General features: G+C 49.3%; 1 protein-coding gene across 3 annotated transcripts in view; it reads left to right on the top strand.

Moving 5' to 3' along the window:
• The window catches only part of LOC123762018 (post-GPI attachment to proteins factor 2-like), a 289172-nt gene that overhangs the window by 84710 nt on the left and 186136 nt on the right, over window positions 1-18326 (top strand). For all 3 annotated transcript variants that reach the window (XM_069335770.1, XM_069335769.1, XM_069335768.1), the window contains exon 2: window positions 68-1044. In XM_069335770.1, the coding sequence (XP_069191871.1) occupies window positions 838-1044 (207 nt within the window). In that variant the 5' untranslated portion in view covers window positions 68-837. The remainder of the gene's footprint in view (window positions 1-67; window positions 1045-18326) is intronic.

The raw sequence follows: 18326 nt of genomic DNA, 5'->3' as shown, positions 1-18326 counted from the left end.
TCTCTCTCTCTCTCTCTCACATGCATTTCTACTGTGGTTATTTACAAATGCCTTTCTTGCTTTCCAGGATTGTAGATGTACACGATAAGAGAATAGTGTTATGAGGAAAGTGTCGTGCTATGAGACCTTTGTGAGGAACCATGTGATGAATGGAGTGAGGACCTGGACTTGAAGGATGTAGGTGTAGTGAGGGTCTTCAATGACTACTCTCAGGCAGCGTCCATCTCGGAACACACATTCCACTACTCTTGTGAGTCTATAAGTGTATAAAAAAATCTGTGTATTTTGATAAAGATTGAAAAACATAAATTAGTGGAATTTGGTGACGTTTACAAAATTGTGGTGAAAGTCATTATATGCCGTGACAAATTATTTAAGATGTAAATAATGTGTTAAAAGTTTTGCTTGAAAATTCAGTAAGATAAAAATCATTTGTGGTGGGAGTGTAAAAGAGAGTAGAGTGGCGGGTAGTGCAGCGTCTTAGCGTGCGTGGCGAGCTCCTCCTCCAGACACGCTGGAGTCCAGCCTCAACACTCAGCCACTTTAGAAAAGTATTGTGCATTTAGTATTTCCGAGACGCGAGGAACGAACCCTCCCAGCGACCATTACTGGAGCCTTCCTGGGCAGCCGGTGACTTCCTCAGTAGCAGGTGCTCCTCCCCAGCTGTTCACACCCAAAGTGGCTGACTGCTAGTGTGTGTGTGTGTGTGTGGCGACCAGTGGCAGGGGCAGCAGCAGCAGGAGGCCGGGGTCATGGCTCGGTGACGGGGAGGCAGGGAGAGAGGCCAGCACACACTACTGCAGGAGGAGGAGGAGGCTGGCAGGCGGCCGACGACAGATGAGCAGCAGCAGCAGCAGCAGCATGACGCCGTCGTCGGTGGGTGGTGGTGGTGACGGGGAGGTGCGGGTCTCACGGGTGCTCTTCACCATGCGCTGGCGCTTCATGAGCCAGATCCTGCTCGCCCTCCCGGTCGTCGGCATGTTCATCTGCCTCATCACCTCCGTCATCTTCCACTCCGACCACATCAACAACACTATATGCAAGGTCAGTCCACTCGCGCTCTTCCACTCTAATGTTGTCTGTTGCAGCACACCGCGCCAGGTCTCCCTCGCGAAGGTTGAGGCCGATAGCATACCCGTTGTCAACTTATAATGACGACACATTTGTTATCCTAAGTTGGATTAAGGTGATGAGGGAGGCGTCACGGGAGACTGGCAGACTGAAGATAAGTTCCCCCCACCATGTCTTAAGGTCTTACCCGCCTTCTCGTATTGACGTGGCAACAGTTATATTCTCGCTCCTAGCATTAGTCTTCAGAATTAATAAAAACGCATATCAATACTCTTCTCTTTTTCTCTTAATTAATGTTGATATATAAACGATTACTATTTTGTGTGTTGAGTCAACAATGAACTTGGGAAGGGATGGGAATTATCAGGGAAACCGCCAAGTCATTACGGCTATATAGCACTTGGAAGGGGTCAGGACAAGGATTTGGGATGGGACGGGGGAAAGGAATGGTGCCCAACCACTTGGACGGTCGGGGATTGAACGCCGACCTGCATGAAGCGAGACCGCCACTCTACCGTCCAGCCCAAGTGGTTGGACATGAGAAGCTGCAGCTAAAGCTGGGTCTCCGTGCCCTTATTGACAACGAGAACATTCGCTCCGCTGTAAACTTCTCCAGCAAGTACCTTAATCTTATTTCTAATTAATATTCAGTATTAATTATTCAGAATTATCTGTAAACAGAAATAACCTTTTTTTTTTACTTTTAACAAACTTTACATTTATACTTAAAGATATCAGATTACTTTTGATAATTTGTTGCTTTTGCTGGGCTTCAGACTAGGGCAGTGGCGTAGCAAGTCTAGACCAAGGCTCTAGCCTAACAAAACACAGCTAGACCAAGGCTGTAGCTTAGCACAGCTATGCCAAGTCTGTATCTTGGCACAACTATACCAAGGCTGTAGCCTGGCACAGCTTGACCAAAGCCGTAGCATCACACAGATATATCCAGTTCGTAGCCTAGCACATCTATACCCAGTTCGTAGCCTAGCACAGCTGTTCCCAGTTCGTAGCCTAGCGCAGCTATACCCAGTTCGTAGCCTAGCACAGCTGTTCCCAGTTCGTAACCTAGCACATCCATACCCAGTTCGTAGCCTAGCACAGCTGTTCCCAGTTCGTAGCCGAGCACAGCTGTTCCCAGTTCGTAGCCTAGCACAGCTGTTCCCAGTTCGAAGCCTAGCACAGCTGTTCCCAGTTCGTAGCCTAGCACAGCTGTTCCCAGTTCGTAGCCTAGCACAGCTGTTCCCAGTTCATAGCCTAGCGCAGCTGTACCCAGTTCGTAGCCTAGCACAGCTGTTCCCAGTTCATAGCCTAGCGCAGCTGTACCCAGTTCATAGCCTAGCGCAGCTGTTCCCAGTTTGTAGTCTAGCACAGCTGTTCCCAGTTCGTAGCCTAGCACAGCTGTTCCCAGTTCGTAGCCTAGCACAGCTGTTCCCAGTTCGTAGCCTAGCGCAGCTGTACCCAGTTCGTAGCCTAGCACAGCTGTTCCCAGTTCGTAGCCTAGCACAGCTGTTCCCAGTTCATAGCCTAGCGCAGCTGTTCCCAGTTTGTAGTCTAGCACAGCTGTACCCAGAATGCAGATTGCAGAGCGCAAACTCCTCACAATAAGAATGATGGATAACAACAACTATGTTCTTAGAACATTGTACACAAGACAGTTCCACAAAACTTGTTTGCAAGTTAGGATGCATTATAATGCGTAGGTTTAGCTCGGTTGGTTTAGGTTAGGTTTGGTTGGGTTGAATTGGTTGTGAAACCTGTTTACCAACTTTCTTGCGTACGATATGACTGGAATATATCTGATCGTATTTGTGCTCGCTCGTGGCTCACTGCAGAGCCACGGAAAAAAAATCTGTTTCCCAGGACTTGTCTCGGGAACAAATTGGTGCATTGGCCGGGCCATTTGGGGACGAACCCGCGCGGTCTTGGCGCGCATTCAAAATCTGGCTGAAGCTAATGAATTGTTATATTATTCAAGTCAGGTGAATGTGTCCTCCAGTTAGTGTTTCTTGCCATATCCTTAAGCTGGTTTTTGAGGGGAATATTCCATTAAATGTACAAAAAAAGCTATCTGTGTAGGTCCTGTGAAGTGAGATCATGGGGCGCCTGTGAATAGCGGAGAGCGACGCGTTATGAGTTTAGAACGAGTCTCTGATTTTCTGATATTCGTACGTTTTTAGTTCGTGTCGATGGTTTATTTTCGGTAAAGGAAAAACGCCAAGATAACCTAGGTTATTGTGGCGTAGCTTAAGGGAAGGGGAAAGGAAATATCAAGAGAAAGCGCCAAGCCATTTCTACTATATAGCGCTGAGAAGAGGTCAGGATAAGGATTTGGGATGGGACGGGGGGAAGGAATGCTGCCCAACCACTTGGACGGTCGGGTATTGAACGCCGACCTGCATGAAGCGAGATGTTCGCTCTACCGTCCAGTCCAAGTGATTGGGTGATAAAGGTATTCTCTAAGGTAAAAACAACCATTTTTTTGAGCCTCTATAAAGCAACAAACCAACCCACGACCAACATTGATTTTCCCGACCTTTTTGCGTGGGTTGACTGTGGTGTGTGCAGGGGTGACCTCCCCGGGCTCACCCGCAGGCTGACACCACTCCGGCAAGTTGTGACTGCGGGGGAACCTCTGAGGACCATTTCATTTCGTGTTGATATCGTATTATTCCCCCCCCCCCGTTTGGTTCAAGATCCTGCGAAGCTGTAAATTGACTTAAAGATGTTTTATATAGTGCGTGCGTGGTGTTGAAGGCGCATTATCTCGTGTGACCGGCAAACACGACTAATTATATATTAGAATGTTTTAGACTTGGATTTTGACTTCACGTTTTCTTTAATCTTTATTGACTCAAATATTTTTTTCAGTTCTTTTTCTTAGTTTCTGTTTTTACTTTTTTTCTGTCTAATATCTCCCAACATTGCAGGAGCTCCCAACATTACACGAGCTCTCAACATTGCAGGAGCTCTCAACATTACACGAGCTCTCAACATTACACGAGCTCTCAACATTACACGAGCTCTCAACATTGCAGGAGCTCTCAACATTGCAGGAGCTCTCAACATTGCAGGAGCTCTCAACATTACACGAGCTCTCAACATTGCAGGAGCTCTCAACATTACACGAGCTCTCAACATTGCACGAGCTCTCAACATTACACGAGCTCTCAACATTGCAGGAGCTCTCAACATTGCAGGAGCTCTCAACATTACACGAGCTCTCAACATTGCAGGAGCTCTCAACATTACACGAGCTCTCAACATTGCAGGAGCTCTCAACATTGCAGGAGCTCTCAACATTGCAGGAGCTCTCAACATTGCAGGAGCTCTCAACATTGCAGGAGCTCTCAACATTGCAGGAGCTCTCAACATTGCAGGAGCTCTCAACATTGCAGGAGCTCTCAACATTACACGAGCTCTCAACATTGCAGGAGCTCTCAACATTGCACGAGCTCTCAACATTGCAGGAGCTCTCAACATTGCAGGAGCTCTCAACATTGCAGGAGCTCTCAACATTGCAGGAGCTCTCAACATTGCAGGAGCTCTCAACATTGCAGGAGCTCTCAACATTGCAGGAGCTCTCAACATTACACGAGCTCTCAACATTGCAGGAGCTCTCAACATTGCAGGAGCTCTCAACATTGCAGGAGCTCTCAACATTGCAGGAGCTCCCAACATTACACGAGCTCTCAACATTGCAGGAGCTCTCAACATTGCAGGAGCTCCCAACATTACACGAGCTCTCAACATTGCAGGAGCTCTCAACATTGCAGGAGCTCTCAACATTGCAGGAGCTCCCAACATTACACGAGCGCTCAACATTGCACGACCGCTCAACATTTAAATGGCACTACATTTTGGTAACAGTGATGAAGATAGTGTATAGTGATAATTTTTACAGCTCTGATGGTCGTTTGGATTGTATTGAAGATAACTACAGTGATGATGGTTGCGTGTAGTGTAGATGGTTACAGTGATGAAGACAGTTTGTAGCTTCAGTGAGGATAAATTCGAGCGATGAATGGCGTGTGTAGTGTAGCAGTGTAGGAACTTGCTGTGGTGAAGATGATGCGGAGACGTGGCCTCCATTCTTCACCCGAGCAGTGCCGGGTACACCACATACTCGCCTACATATTAGATCTCTTCTGACACCTTCACTCTGCCAGACGACTCCTGCTCTCTCTCTCTCTCTCTCTCTCTCTCTCTCTCTCTCTCTCTCTCTCTCTCTCTCTCTCTCTCCCTCCCTCCCTCCCTCCCTCTCCCTTCTCGTTGCAGCTGGCCACAAGTTTAGTGAACTTAATTTTGATTGGCGGCTGTAAGATTTGAAATGTGGTTAGGTGGAAGAGCTGGCCAATAAATACTGTCGCGGAAACACGGATCAAAGTTATAATTGGTCAGGTTGCAGTAGCTTGGGCCATGATTGGCCAATTTGTAGTATCCTGTTTTAATTGGTCAACGTGGCTTGTTTAATACGGAGTTTGGATAATTGTTTACTTGTTCCTTCCACTCGCTGAAAGTACCCTCACATCTGGACTTCCCCCCCCCGTGCTCACATCTGTACCCCCGGGGCTCACATCTGTACCCCCGGGCTTACATCTGTACCCCCGGGCTTACATCTGTACCCCCGGGGCTCACATCTGTACCCCGGGCTCACATCTGTACCCCCCGGGCTCACATCTGTAACCCGGGGCTCACATCTGTACCCCCGGGCTCACATCTGTACCCCCGGGCTCACATCTGTACCCGCGGGCTCACATCTGTACCCCCGGGGCTCACATCTGTACCCCCGGGCTCACATCTGTACCCCCGGGCTCACATCTGTACCCCCGGGGCTCACATCTGTACCCCCGGGCTCACATCTGTACCCCCGGGGCTCACATCTGTACCCCCGGGCTCACATCTGTACCCGCGGGCTCATATCTGTACCCCGGGCTCACATCTGTACCCCGGGCTCACATTTGTACCCCCGGGGCTCACATCTGTACCCCCGGGTTCACATCTGTAACCCGGGCTCACATCTGTACCCCCGGGCTCACATCTGTACCCCCCCCCCCCGGGCTCACATCTGTACCCCCCGGGCTCACATCTGTACCCCCCGGGCTCACATCTGTACCCCCCCGGGCTCACATCTGTACCCCCGGGCTCACATCTGTACCCCCCGGCTCACATCTGTACCCCCGGGCTCACATCTGTACCCCCGGGCTCACATCTGTACCCCCGGGCTCACATCTGTACCCCCGGGCTCACATCTGTACCCCCGGGCTCACATCTGTACCCCCGGGCTCACATCTGTACCCCCGGGCTCACATCTGCACCCCCGGGCTCACATCTGTACCCCGGGCTCACATCTGTACCCCCGGGCTCACATCTGTACCCCCGGGCTCACATCTGTACCCCCGGGCTCACATCTGTACCCCCGGGCTCACATCTGTACCCCCGGGCTCACATCTGTACCCCCGGGCTCACATCTGTACCCCGGGCTCACATGTGTACCCCCGGGCTCACATCTGTACCCCCGGGCTCACATCTGTACCCCCGGGCTCACATCTGTACCCCCGGGCTCACATATGTACCCCCGGGCTCACATCTGTACCCCCGGGCTCACATCTGTACCCCCCGGGCTCACATCTGTACCCCCGGGCTCACATCTGTACCCCCGGGCTCACATCTGTACCCCCGGGCTCACATCTGTACCCCCGGGCTCACATCTGTTGGCCACTGATGGCCAATAGATGCCACTGTTGGCCATCAGTGGCCATTGTTATGGTCCCCTGGGCCGCAGTGTCTTCACGAGCATCAGTGCCCAGGGTTCGGTACCCTCGGCCTAGCCTCCACAAGAGTAACTCTCTTCCCTAAGGTAGCTAACCTGGCCAGCTCTCACTGCCGCTCTCAGCTAACTTCACTGACGTTGTCCTACTTGGCTCAAACTTAGACGGTGGTACTCATACTGGGTCATAAACCCTGGTAAACAATTTACTAAGTGAAGATGGAAGACTTAATACCAAACATCATAATAAAAGGAACATATACGTTTACTGAAATAATGTTTGGTTATAAATGTTTAGTTATAAACGTTTAGGTTTATATAAACATAAATCTGAAGTTATAAACGGCAACACTGCCTAGATTCCTCCTTACTGCAAGTTAGTGATGTCTTTTAGCACCACGTGTAATGTCTCAATACTTAATACACTGATGCTAAACTAAATCACAACATTGGATACTAGTTAGCAAACTTAATCACAAATAAATTCTTCATGAACTTTACAGTGCTCCCTTCAGTAACTGGTTGCCTTGGCCTTATGAATCAAATCAAATATCCTAAAGTACCAACACACACATTCTTGAGCATATCAGTGGGCATATATATATATATATATATATATATATATATATATATATATATATATATATATATATATATATATATATATATATTATTAAATATGACCGAAAAAGTAAGATTAATAATTCTAACACGAATTTTCTCAATCTTTCGTACATTTCTTTTCACTGTTGGAGGTAATTCAAAAATCAATTCTCCAAAATTCATTTTTATTTCTAGTCTGACGCGACACGAGCGCGTTTCGTAAAACTTATTACATTTTCAAAGACTTTAGTTTACAAATACACAACTGAATAGAACTTGCACATCTCCGTTTTTGTTTATATCTACATTTGAGTGAGGTGGATGGGGTGAGGTGGCATTAATAGGGTATTAATTTCATCAACACAAGACAGAACAAGAGGTGGCATTAATAGGGTATTAATTTCATCAACACAAGACAGAACACGAAACAATGGGTATTGAAATGGAATTGATTGTAGAAAGCCTATTGCTCCATATTTCTTGATGCTTTGGGGACTGTAAGCTCCAAAAAACCCAGTATATAGGCAAGACAACAACATCTCTTTCTAGGCGTTTAACGATGCATAAACAACAGGGCTCCATTAAGGAACATATAATCTCTTCCCACAACCAAACCATCGCCAGAGAAATCCTAGTAAACAACACAGAAATCATCGATAGATACAGCGATAGCAGGCGGCTTGACGTTTGCGAGGCACTACACATTAAGAAGTCAACACCAGCAGTCAACAGCCAATTAATGCACAACTATATTCTACCCACCTCAAGACTCCGCTCCAATATAGAAGCATCAAGAAATATGGACCAATAGGCTTTCTACAATCACTTCCATTTCAATACCCATTGTTTCGTGTTCTGTCTTGTGTTGATGAAATTAATACCCTATTAATGCCACCTCTTGTTCTGTCTTGTGTTGATGAAATTAATACCCTATTAATGCCACCTCACCCCATCCACCTCACTCAAATGTAGATATAAACAAAAACGGAGATGTGTAAGTTCTATTCAGTTGTGTATTTGTAAACTAAAGTCTTTGAAAATGTAATAAGTTTTACGAAACGCGCTCGTGTCGCGTCAGACTAGAAATAAAAATGAATTTTGGAGAATTGATTTTTGAATTACCTCCAACAGTGAAAAGAAATGTACGAAAGATTGAGAAAATTCGTGTTAGAATTATTAATCTTACTTTTTCGGTCATATTTAATAATATATGTCTACAGGAAAGACTGCTACCAAAATATACTAATATATATATATATATATATATATAATATATATATATATATATATATATATATATATATATATATATATATATATTATAATGTATATATATATAATATAAAATGACTGTAGACTCGACGCTCCTGTCACGGTTGACTGTTGTGGTTGGCATAATGGTCACCAGGGCATCCTCTCGATCCTGGTTGATCATCTCCAAATCGTCCTCGTTGAATCACAGTCGTAGGGCCGACATGAGGATCCCAGATGGTCTTGCCTCCCAGTGCACAGGCTTCCTGGTCTGCCTTGCCTCCCACACTGCAGGGTGCTGTTCCTGGAGGCTACACTCGACCAGGTTCCCTCACAACCCTCCGATCGTCGACCAAGACCACCTCCATTTGTCTCCGGTCGCTCCAAACCCCAGGAGCGGCTCGAAGGTCACTCAGCTGGCATTTCCAGCCCGCCCTCCTGGTAGAAAGGTACACTAATGCGCCATGAAGTCTCACTTCTCGCAGTTTGGGCACTCCTGAATTTTTCCCGGGCAGCTGCTCGGCGTCTCCACTGCCTTCATTATAGATTTATACCAGCTGTGGCATCCACCTCCACGGGCTAGACTGCGTCTTGCTGGAGAGACAAAGGGTTCGTCCGTCTCCCAGAGGAATACGTGGAGTAAAGTGGCGCCGCCTGTCCTTCCCGCCAACGACTCTGGTGGTGACGTGCGTCACGCGACGGCGTGTTCTCATTGGCTGCGTCCCTGGCGGCAACCAATCACAATTCCAACTTTCCTGGAGACCTAGTGTCCTCACTTCCGGTTGGCTTTCGGCGGGAAACGCTTCCTCCCGAGCCTGGGTATGTCAGCCATCTTGCCTCCTAGGGTGGGTTTCTTACCCACCTTCACCCAATTTGCAACTAACACACAGCCCGTCCTCACAGACCCAAACCCCAGCTGTTTATGACTGAAAAACGGTTTACACACGACTCACAACTGATGACGTTCGAACACTTCCGGAACAAGTGCTTCACTGACGACTTTTGTTCGAACCACAACGCTGTAAATGCTTCACCCACGTACTACAAATACAAATAATCGCAAACAGGACATAAACACTTAACCCTAACCTATACCTAAATATGCACAGTTTGCTAATATATAACAACATTAATTTATATTTGAGAAATTCATATTTTGAATGAACAACATGTTAAAATTGATGACTGCGTCTCTGAGGTCGACCGCTGGGTGGAATGGACTTGCTCTGAGGACGGGTTGCAACCTAACATAAACTTCTGGGTTCATATTTTTCCTTAAACGTACCCCAATCAAACTATGGAGCTTGTAGACTATGTACAGGGGGGGGGAAGTGGGGCTTGTAGACTATATACAGGGGGAAGTGGGGCTTGTAGACTATATACAGGAGGGAAGTGGGGCTTGTAGACTATATACAAGGGGGAAGTGGGGCTTGTAGACTATATACAGGGGGAAGTGGGGCTTGTAGACTATATACAGGAGGGAAGTGGGGCTTGTAGACTATATACAGGGGGAAGAGGGGCTTGTAGACTATATACAGGGGGAAGTGGGGCTTGTAGACTATATACAGGGGGAAGTGGAGCTTGTAGTCTACATACAGGGGGAAGTGGAGCTTGTAGACTATATACAGGGGGAAGAGAGGCTTGTAGACTATATACAGGGGGAAGTGGAGCTTGTAGACTATATACAGGGGGAAGTGGAGCTTGTAGACTATATACAGGGGGAAGAGGGGCTTGTAGACTATATACAGGGGGAAGAGGGGCTTGTAGACTATATACAGGGGGAAGAGGGGCTTGTAGACTATATACAGGGGGAAGAGGGGCTTGTAGACTATATACAGGGGGAAGAGGGGCTTGTAGACTATATACAGGGGGAAGAGGGGCTTGTAGACTATATACAGGGGGAAGTGGGGCTTGTAGACTATATACAGGGGGAAGTGGAGCTTGTAGACTATATACAGGGGGAAGTGGAGCTTGTAGACTATATACAGGGGGAAGAGGGGCTTGTAGACTATATACAGGGGGAAGAGGGGCTTGTAGACTATATACAGGGGGAAGAGGGGCTTGTAGACTATATACAGGGGGAAGAGGGGCTTGTAGACTATATACAGGGGGAAGTGTGGATTGTAGACTATATACAGGGGGAAGAGGGGCTTGTAGACTATATACAGGGGGAAGAGGGGCTTGTAGACTATATACAGGGGGAAGAGGGGCTTATAGACTATATACAGGGGGAAGTGGAGCTTGTAGACTATATACAGGGGGAAGTGGAGCTTGTAGACTATATACAGGGGGAAGTGGGGCTTGTAGACTATATACAGGGGGAAGAGGGGCTTGTAGACTATATACAGGGGGAAGAGGGGCTTGTAGACTATATACAGGGGGAAGAGGGGCTTGTAGACTATATACAGGGGGAAGAGGGGCTTGTAGACTATATACAGGGGGAAGTGTGACTTGTAGACTATATACAGGGGGAAGTGGAGCTTGTAGACTATATACAGGGGGAAGTGGAGCTTGTAGACTATATACAGGGGGAAGTGGAGCTTGTAGACTATATACAGGGGGAAGTGTGACTTGTAGACTATATACAGGGGGAAGTGTCACTATATATGGGAGAGAAGTGTATGTGGCCGCCACACGCAACAATTAATAACCGGTTGACTTAGCCTTCTAGATCAAATCAAATATACTAAAATATCAGGACACTTGAGTATACCTGTGAGTATGTGTGTGTGGGTATACTCCCTCACAAATACGTATTGATTAAACTCTGTAATCAGAGTAACACAATGATTAACCTAGCACAATAGGGTATGGGGGGGGGAGGGTATTGATCTATCTTTGATGGATTGTCGACTCGAAGCTCAGACAACCTTGGAATGTATAAATAGTAGAGCGACCTTGAAACATATAAATAGCACACTTGGATAGACAGGAGGCACGTAATTACAGGTCGGTGCCAGTGACAAGTATTCCGTGTAAATTGGTGTAGAAAGTAATGAGGTGGAGGATAATGGAGCAGCTAGAGAGGCAACCCGTCCTCGACTCAAGTCCATTCCATCCAGCGGTCAATCCCACAGACGCATTCATAAATGTTAACATGCTGTTCATTCAAAACGGGAGTTTTCTCAAATATAAAGTAATATTATAATACATTAGCATATTGTACATATATAGGCATAAATTAGGTTAGGTGTTTAGGTTCTGTTGGCGATTATTTGTATTTGAGGTACGTGGGTGAAGCATTTACAGCGTTGGGGTTCGAACAAAAGTCGTCAGTGAAACACGTGTTCCGGAAGTGTTCGAAAGAAATCAGTTGAGTCGTGTGTAAACCGTTTTTCATTCATAAACAGGGGGTTTGGCGGGTGCATGGAATGAACTTTTGGGTCTTTGTTTGGAGGACGGGGTGAGAGTGGACAAACTCTGTGATAAAAGGTCAGAACGGATTTACAAATGGAAAGTCGTGTGCGACTAACTTGCTAGATTTATGACGGGGCTATTAAAACAAAGCAGTAAAAGGAAGGTTGGGTAGACTATATTTTCCTAGATCTTCAAAATAGCTTTCGAAACTATTACTGGCAAAATAACAGGTGTACATGATGAAGAAGCTTGCTAGTATAACTGAGAAAATAGTAGTAGGTATCCATCAGTCTCAGGAGACTGTAGAGTTGCGCTCTGGTTGTGGGTCTGGAGTGGCCTCTCCAGAGTGCAAAGCCAGGGGTAGGTTGATACGGAGGAGAAGCTGTTACCCATGCAGCAGGTTTCCCCTCTCCACGGCGCCGAAAGTCTCCATTGGAAAGGCAAACGCCAATATCATTTTTTCCAGCGCCGTCGCAGGTACCTTCCTTCTGGGTCATGAATGAAGCCGGCCTCGGGTGAAAGAAGGCTGTGACTGAGAAAATACTGAACTTATTAAAGTAGTACATGAAGGACAGAAAGCAAAGACTCAGACAGGAGGTTTCCAGCTGGAGGAATGCAACAAGCGGGGTCCCACAAGACTCTGTCCTGGGACGGCTGCTGTTCCTAATTTATATGACCGACCAACCCGAGGGATTGAGCTCATACATGCCAGTCTTTGCAGATAACACAAATCTGATAAGCAATTTAAAGACTGAGGAGGACTGTAGGAAGTTAAGATCTTAAACTCCAAAAGTAGTCAGGCAGATGGTTGCTGGTATTAAATCCCATCAAGTGTAAGGTAATAAAAATGAGAAAGGAGACCAGGAGTAATATACACCAAAAATGGGAAGGCAACTATAGGAATTGAAAAATAGAAAGTGTAAATGTAAAGTGTGTAGTGTAAAATACTAAGATTTGAGGGCGAATATAATTCTAGAACAAACACCAGAGACACACACAATCAGGATAACATCGGCAGCATATGGGACGCTGGCAAATATAGGAACATCGTTTTGAAACTTAAATCAATACTCCAAGGTAATCTACACAACATTTGTTAGACAAATACTGAAATATGCAGCACCGGCATGGAGTCCGCACCTTATGAAGCATCTCTTGAGGTTATCTTGAGATGATTTCGGGGCTTTAGTGTCCCCGCGGCCCGGTCCTCGACCAGGCCTCCACCCCCAGGAAGCAGCCCGTGACAGCTGACTAACACCCAGGTACCTATTTTATTGCTAGGTAACAGAGGCATAGGGTGAAAGAAACTCTGCCCATTGTTTCTCGCCGGCGCCCGGGATCGAACCCGGGACCACAGGATCACAAGTCCAGCGTGCTGTTCGCTCGGCCGACCGGCTCAAAAAACATTGCATAAAACATAACATGATAGAAACAACATTGAAGTAAAAATGTTTGCAAAGTGATTAGTGCCAGAGTAAAGAGGGTTAAGCTGTGAGGACAGTCTAATGGAACCATATCTCACAACCCTCGACGATACTAAAAACAGGAGATATGATCATAACATATAAGATACTGAGTGGAAAAGACGATATGGACAAGTATAGCCTCTTCAAAGCCAGGGAAAGTTGGACATGGCGACACAGGTGGAAGCTGGACACGGACATGAGCCGACGGTGTGCCAGGAAATACTCGTCCTGTGTACGGGTGGTCATCAGGAGGGACACACTGAGATAAGGTGTGGCAGCCGCCTCTATTCACTTAGTTAAGGCCAGATTCGACACAGCATTTGATCGTTAGAATAACTGAATTATAATGCCACAGGTACAATAACTAATAGTAATAATATAACAATAATAGGTACAGGCATTAATAGGTAAGTACCTACACCACCATCACCCTGGCCAGGGTGGGGACACCCAGGGTGGGGACACCCAGGGTGTGGACACCCAGGGTGGGGACACCCAGGGTGGGAACACCCAGGGTGTGGACACCCAGGGTGGGGACACCCAGGGTGGGGACACCCAGGGTGGGGACACCCAGGGTGGGGACACCCAGGGTGGGGACACCCAGGGTGGGGACACCCAGGGTGGGGACACCCAGGGTGGGGACACCCAGGGTGGGGACACCCAGGGTGGGGACACCCAGGGTGGGGACACCCAGGGTGGGGACACCCAGGGTGGGGACACCCAGGGTGGGGACACCCAGGGTGGGGACACCCAGGGTGGGGACACCCAGGGTGGGGACACCCAGGGTGTGGACACCCAGGGTGGGGACACCCAGGGTGGGGACACCCAGGGTGTGGACACCCAGGGTGGGGACACCCAGGGTGGGGACACCCAGGGTGGAGACACCCAGGGTGTGGATACCCAGGGTGGAGACACCCAGGGTGGGGACACCCAGGGTGTGGACACCCAGGGTGGAGACACCCAGGGTGGAGACACCCAGGGTGGGGACACCCAGGGTGGGGACACCCAGGGTGTGGACACCCAGGGTGTGGACACCCAGGGTGGAGACACCCAGGGTGTGGACACCCAGGGTGGAGACACCCAGGGTGGGGACACCCAGGGTGGAGACACCCAGGGTGTGGACACCCAGGGTGGGGACACCCAGGGTGTGGACACCCAGGGTGGGGACACCCAGGGTGTGGACACCCAGGGTGTGGACACCCAGGGTGGGGACACCCAGGGTGGAGACACCCAGGGTGGAGACACCCAGGGTGGGGACACCCAGGGTGGGGACACCCAGGGTGTGGACACCCAGGGTGGAGACACCCAGGGTGGGGACACCCAGGGTGGGGACACCCAGGGTGGGGACACCCAGGGTGGGGACACCCAGGGTGTGGACACCCAGGGTGGAGACACCCAGGGTGGAGACACCCAGGGTGGAGACACCCAGGGTGTGGACACCCAGGGTGTGGACACCCAGGGTGGGGACACCCAGGGTGGGGACACCCAGGGTGGGGACACCCAGGGTGGGGACACCCAGGGTGGGGACACCCAGGGTGGAGACACCCAGGGTGGGGACACCCAGGGTGTGGACACCCAGGGTGGAGACACCCAGGGAGTGGACACCCAGGGTGGAGACACCCAGGGTGTGGACACCCAGGGTGTGGACACCCAGGGTGTGGACACCCAGGGTGGAGACACCCAGGGTGGAGACACCCAGGGTGTGGACACCCAGGGTGTGGACACCCAGGGTGGAGACACCCAGGGTGGGGACACCCAGGGTGTGGACACCCAGGGTGTGGACACCCAGGGTGGAGACACCCAGGGTGGGGACACCCAGGGTGTGGACACCCAGGGTGGGGACACCCAGGGTGTGGACACCCAGGGTGGAGACACCCAGGGTGTGGACACCCAGGGTGTGGACACCCAGGGTGTGGACACCCAGGGTGTGGACACCCAGGGTGGAGACACCCAGGGTGGGGACACCCAGGGTGTGGACACCCAGGGTGGGGACACCCAGGGTGTGGACACCCAGGGTGGAGACACCCAGGGTGGGGACGCCCAGGTGTGGACACCCAGGGTGGAGACACCCAGGGTGGGGACACCCAGGGTGTGGACACCCAGGGTGGGGACACCCAGGGTGTGGACACCCAGGGTGGAGACACCCAGGGTGGGGACACCCAGGGTGTGGACACCCAGGGTGGAGACACCCAGGGTGGGGACGCCCAGGGTGGGGACGCCCAGGGTGGGGACACCTGAGGACGTCATCGTGGCAGCTCCGGCCACCATTAATTCGCCAGTCTGCTGGATCACCATATAGATGAGGCGGAGTTAAACGAATGAATGGTGTGTGTGTGTGTGTGTGTGTGTGTGTGTGTGTGTGTGTGTGTGTGTGTGTGTGTGTGTGCGTGCGCGCGCGTGCGTGCAACCCGCAATCCTCACCTGCCTGTTCTAGCTGTCAATTGAGCTTTATCTTTTGACTCCTGCGTCTCAACCCTCACTCAACTTAATCCCTAACCCATGTTAAGTTATATGTACATGTGTATCTATATAGTGTGTGCTGGCACCTCCTACCTCATCACCCAGGTGATGGATCATCATCTTCCTTGCTACTTTGTCTCTGAAATTCTATCCTCTCTGGCTGTGACTAATTGGGTTTAGTAGTTTCCTCCTGTTTCTCCTCCTCTGACACTATTTCAAATGACCCATTATCTTTTACGTGTTCGATTCCTTGAGAATTGTACACGTCGGGATCATGTCTACTGTTTCGTCTCTTCTCCAGTGACGTGAGTCGTCTTGTGGGAACACCAATAACATGTCCCACTCAGTTATAAAATTTGTGCTTTTTACAAAGGGCTCAAATTATGGGTTTTATACAGAAAAACTTTAAAATTTAGCTGGAACTTAGTCGTTCAAATTTGAGAGATGTTTAGACACTATTGTTACGGGTCGGTCTCAACTGACGCCACACATAAGAAATTGGACAGAAAGCTTTACCTTACACTGAAGGCTGCATCTCCCTCAATCTGCAAATGTTCTCACATTAAATAAATAATAATTACGGATTTACGCAGATTACCTGTGACAAATCCTGCATTCATCTATTTCTTACAAATTAAGCGACTAACCCTAACTACGCTCACCCTTAGTAATTCCATTATCAAAGTTAATAAGGATAATAAAAATCAATAATGATAATGATAGTAATCAAAATATAAATGTTAATTCCTGGAAACACAAACCGAAACTGTCTCTATTTTCCGCTTGTTACAACTTGTAATAAAGTTGTTACATCTTGGCTTAACGTGTTTATGACGTATTAGAACGTTGTTACAGCTTGCTATATTGGTTGTTATAACTGGTTAGGAGGTGTTAGAACTTGTTCGAACGTTGTACCAACGTCGTAGTTTCGGTGTGTGTTTGGCGGGATACTAATCATAGTTTTCAACTGGCTCGTATGGACGGAAAATGGCTCCACAACGTCTAAGGTTCCATACACAAACTGGCCTTTACTGCAGTGATGTAATCACTCAAGTCCGAGGCCAGATGGTCTTGTGAGTCTGGGGCAACGTCCAACCCCTCACGCTGTATAATAAGACTTTTGTCCTATTTTATTGGTGTTTATAGAACGTGGCAGCTGGGATTATAATGTATATTTTAATGGTAACACTTTGAGGTACTTCCGTCACCAAGCCAGCCAAGACGTCACCAAGCCAACCAAGACGTCACCAAGCCAACCAAGACGTCACCAAGCCAACCAAGGCGTCACCAAGCCAGCCAAGACGTCACCAAGCCAGCCAAGACGTCACCAAGCTACCCAAGGCGTCTCGAAGCCAGCCAATGCATCACCAAGCCAACAAAGGCGTCACCAAGCCAGCCAAGACGTCACCAAGCCAACCAAGGCGTCATCAAGCCAGCCAAGACGTCACCAAGCCAGCCAAGACGTCACCAAGCCAGCCAAGACGTCACCAAGCCAGCCAAGACGTCACCAAGCTACCCAAGGCGTCACGAAGCCAGCCAATGCATCACCAAGCCAGTCAAGACGTCACCAAGCCAGCCAAGACGTCACCAAGCCAGCCAAGACGTCACCAAGCCAGCCAAGACGTCACCAAGCCAGCTAAGACGTCACCAAGCCAGTCAAGACGTCACCAAGCCAGTCAAGACGTCACCAAGCCAGCCAAGACGTCACCAAGCCAGCCAAGACCTCACCAAGCCAGCCAAGACGTCACCAAGCCAGCCAAGACATCACCAAGCCAGCCAAGACCTCACCAAGCCAGCCAAGACGTCACCAAGCCAGCCAAGACGTCACCAAGCCAGCCAAGACCTCACCAAGCCAGCCAAGACCTCACCAAGCCAGCCAAGACCTCACCAAGCCAGCCAAGACCTCACCAAGCCTGCCAAGACGTCACCAAGCCAGCCAAGACCTCACCAAGCCAGCCAAGACCTCACCAAGCCTGCCAAGACGTCACCAAGCCAGCCAAGACCTCACCAAGCCAGCCAAGACCTCACCAAGCCTGCCAAGACGTCACCAAGCCAGCCAAGACCTCACCAAGCCAGCCAAGACGTCACCAAGCCAGCCAAGACCTCACCAAGCCAGCCAAGACCTCACCAAGCCAGCCAAAACCTCACCAAGCCAGCCAAGACCTCACCAAGCCAGCCAAGACCTCACCAAGCCAGCCAAGACCTCACCAAGCCAGCCAAGACCTCACCAAGCCAGCCAAGACCTCACCAAGCCTGCCAAGACGTCACCAAGCCAGCCAAGACCTCACCAAGCCAACCAAGACCTCACCAAGCCAGCCAAGACCTCACCAAGCCAGCCAAGACGTCACCAA

Source organism: Procambarus clarkii, chromosome 34, assembly GCF_040958095.1.
Source record: "Procambarus clarkii isolate CNS0578487 chromosome 34, FALCON_Pclarkii_2.0, whole genome shotgun sequence".
In the NCBI taxonomy this organism is placed as follows: Eukaryota; Metazoa; Arthropoda; class Malacostraca; order Decapoda; family Cambaridae; genus Procambarus; species Procambarus clarkii.
The sequence above is the reverse complement of the archived record's forward strand: the minus strand, read 5'-3'. Positions and strand labels throughout refer to the sequence as shown.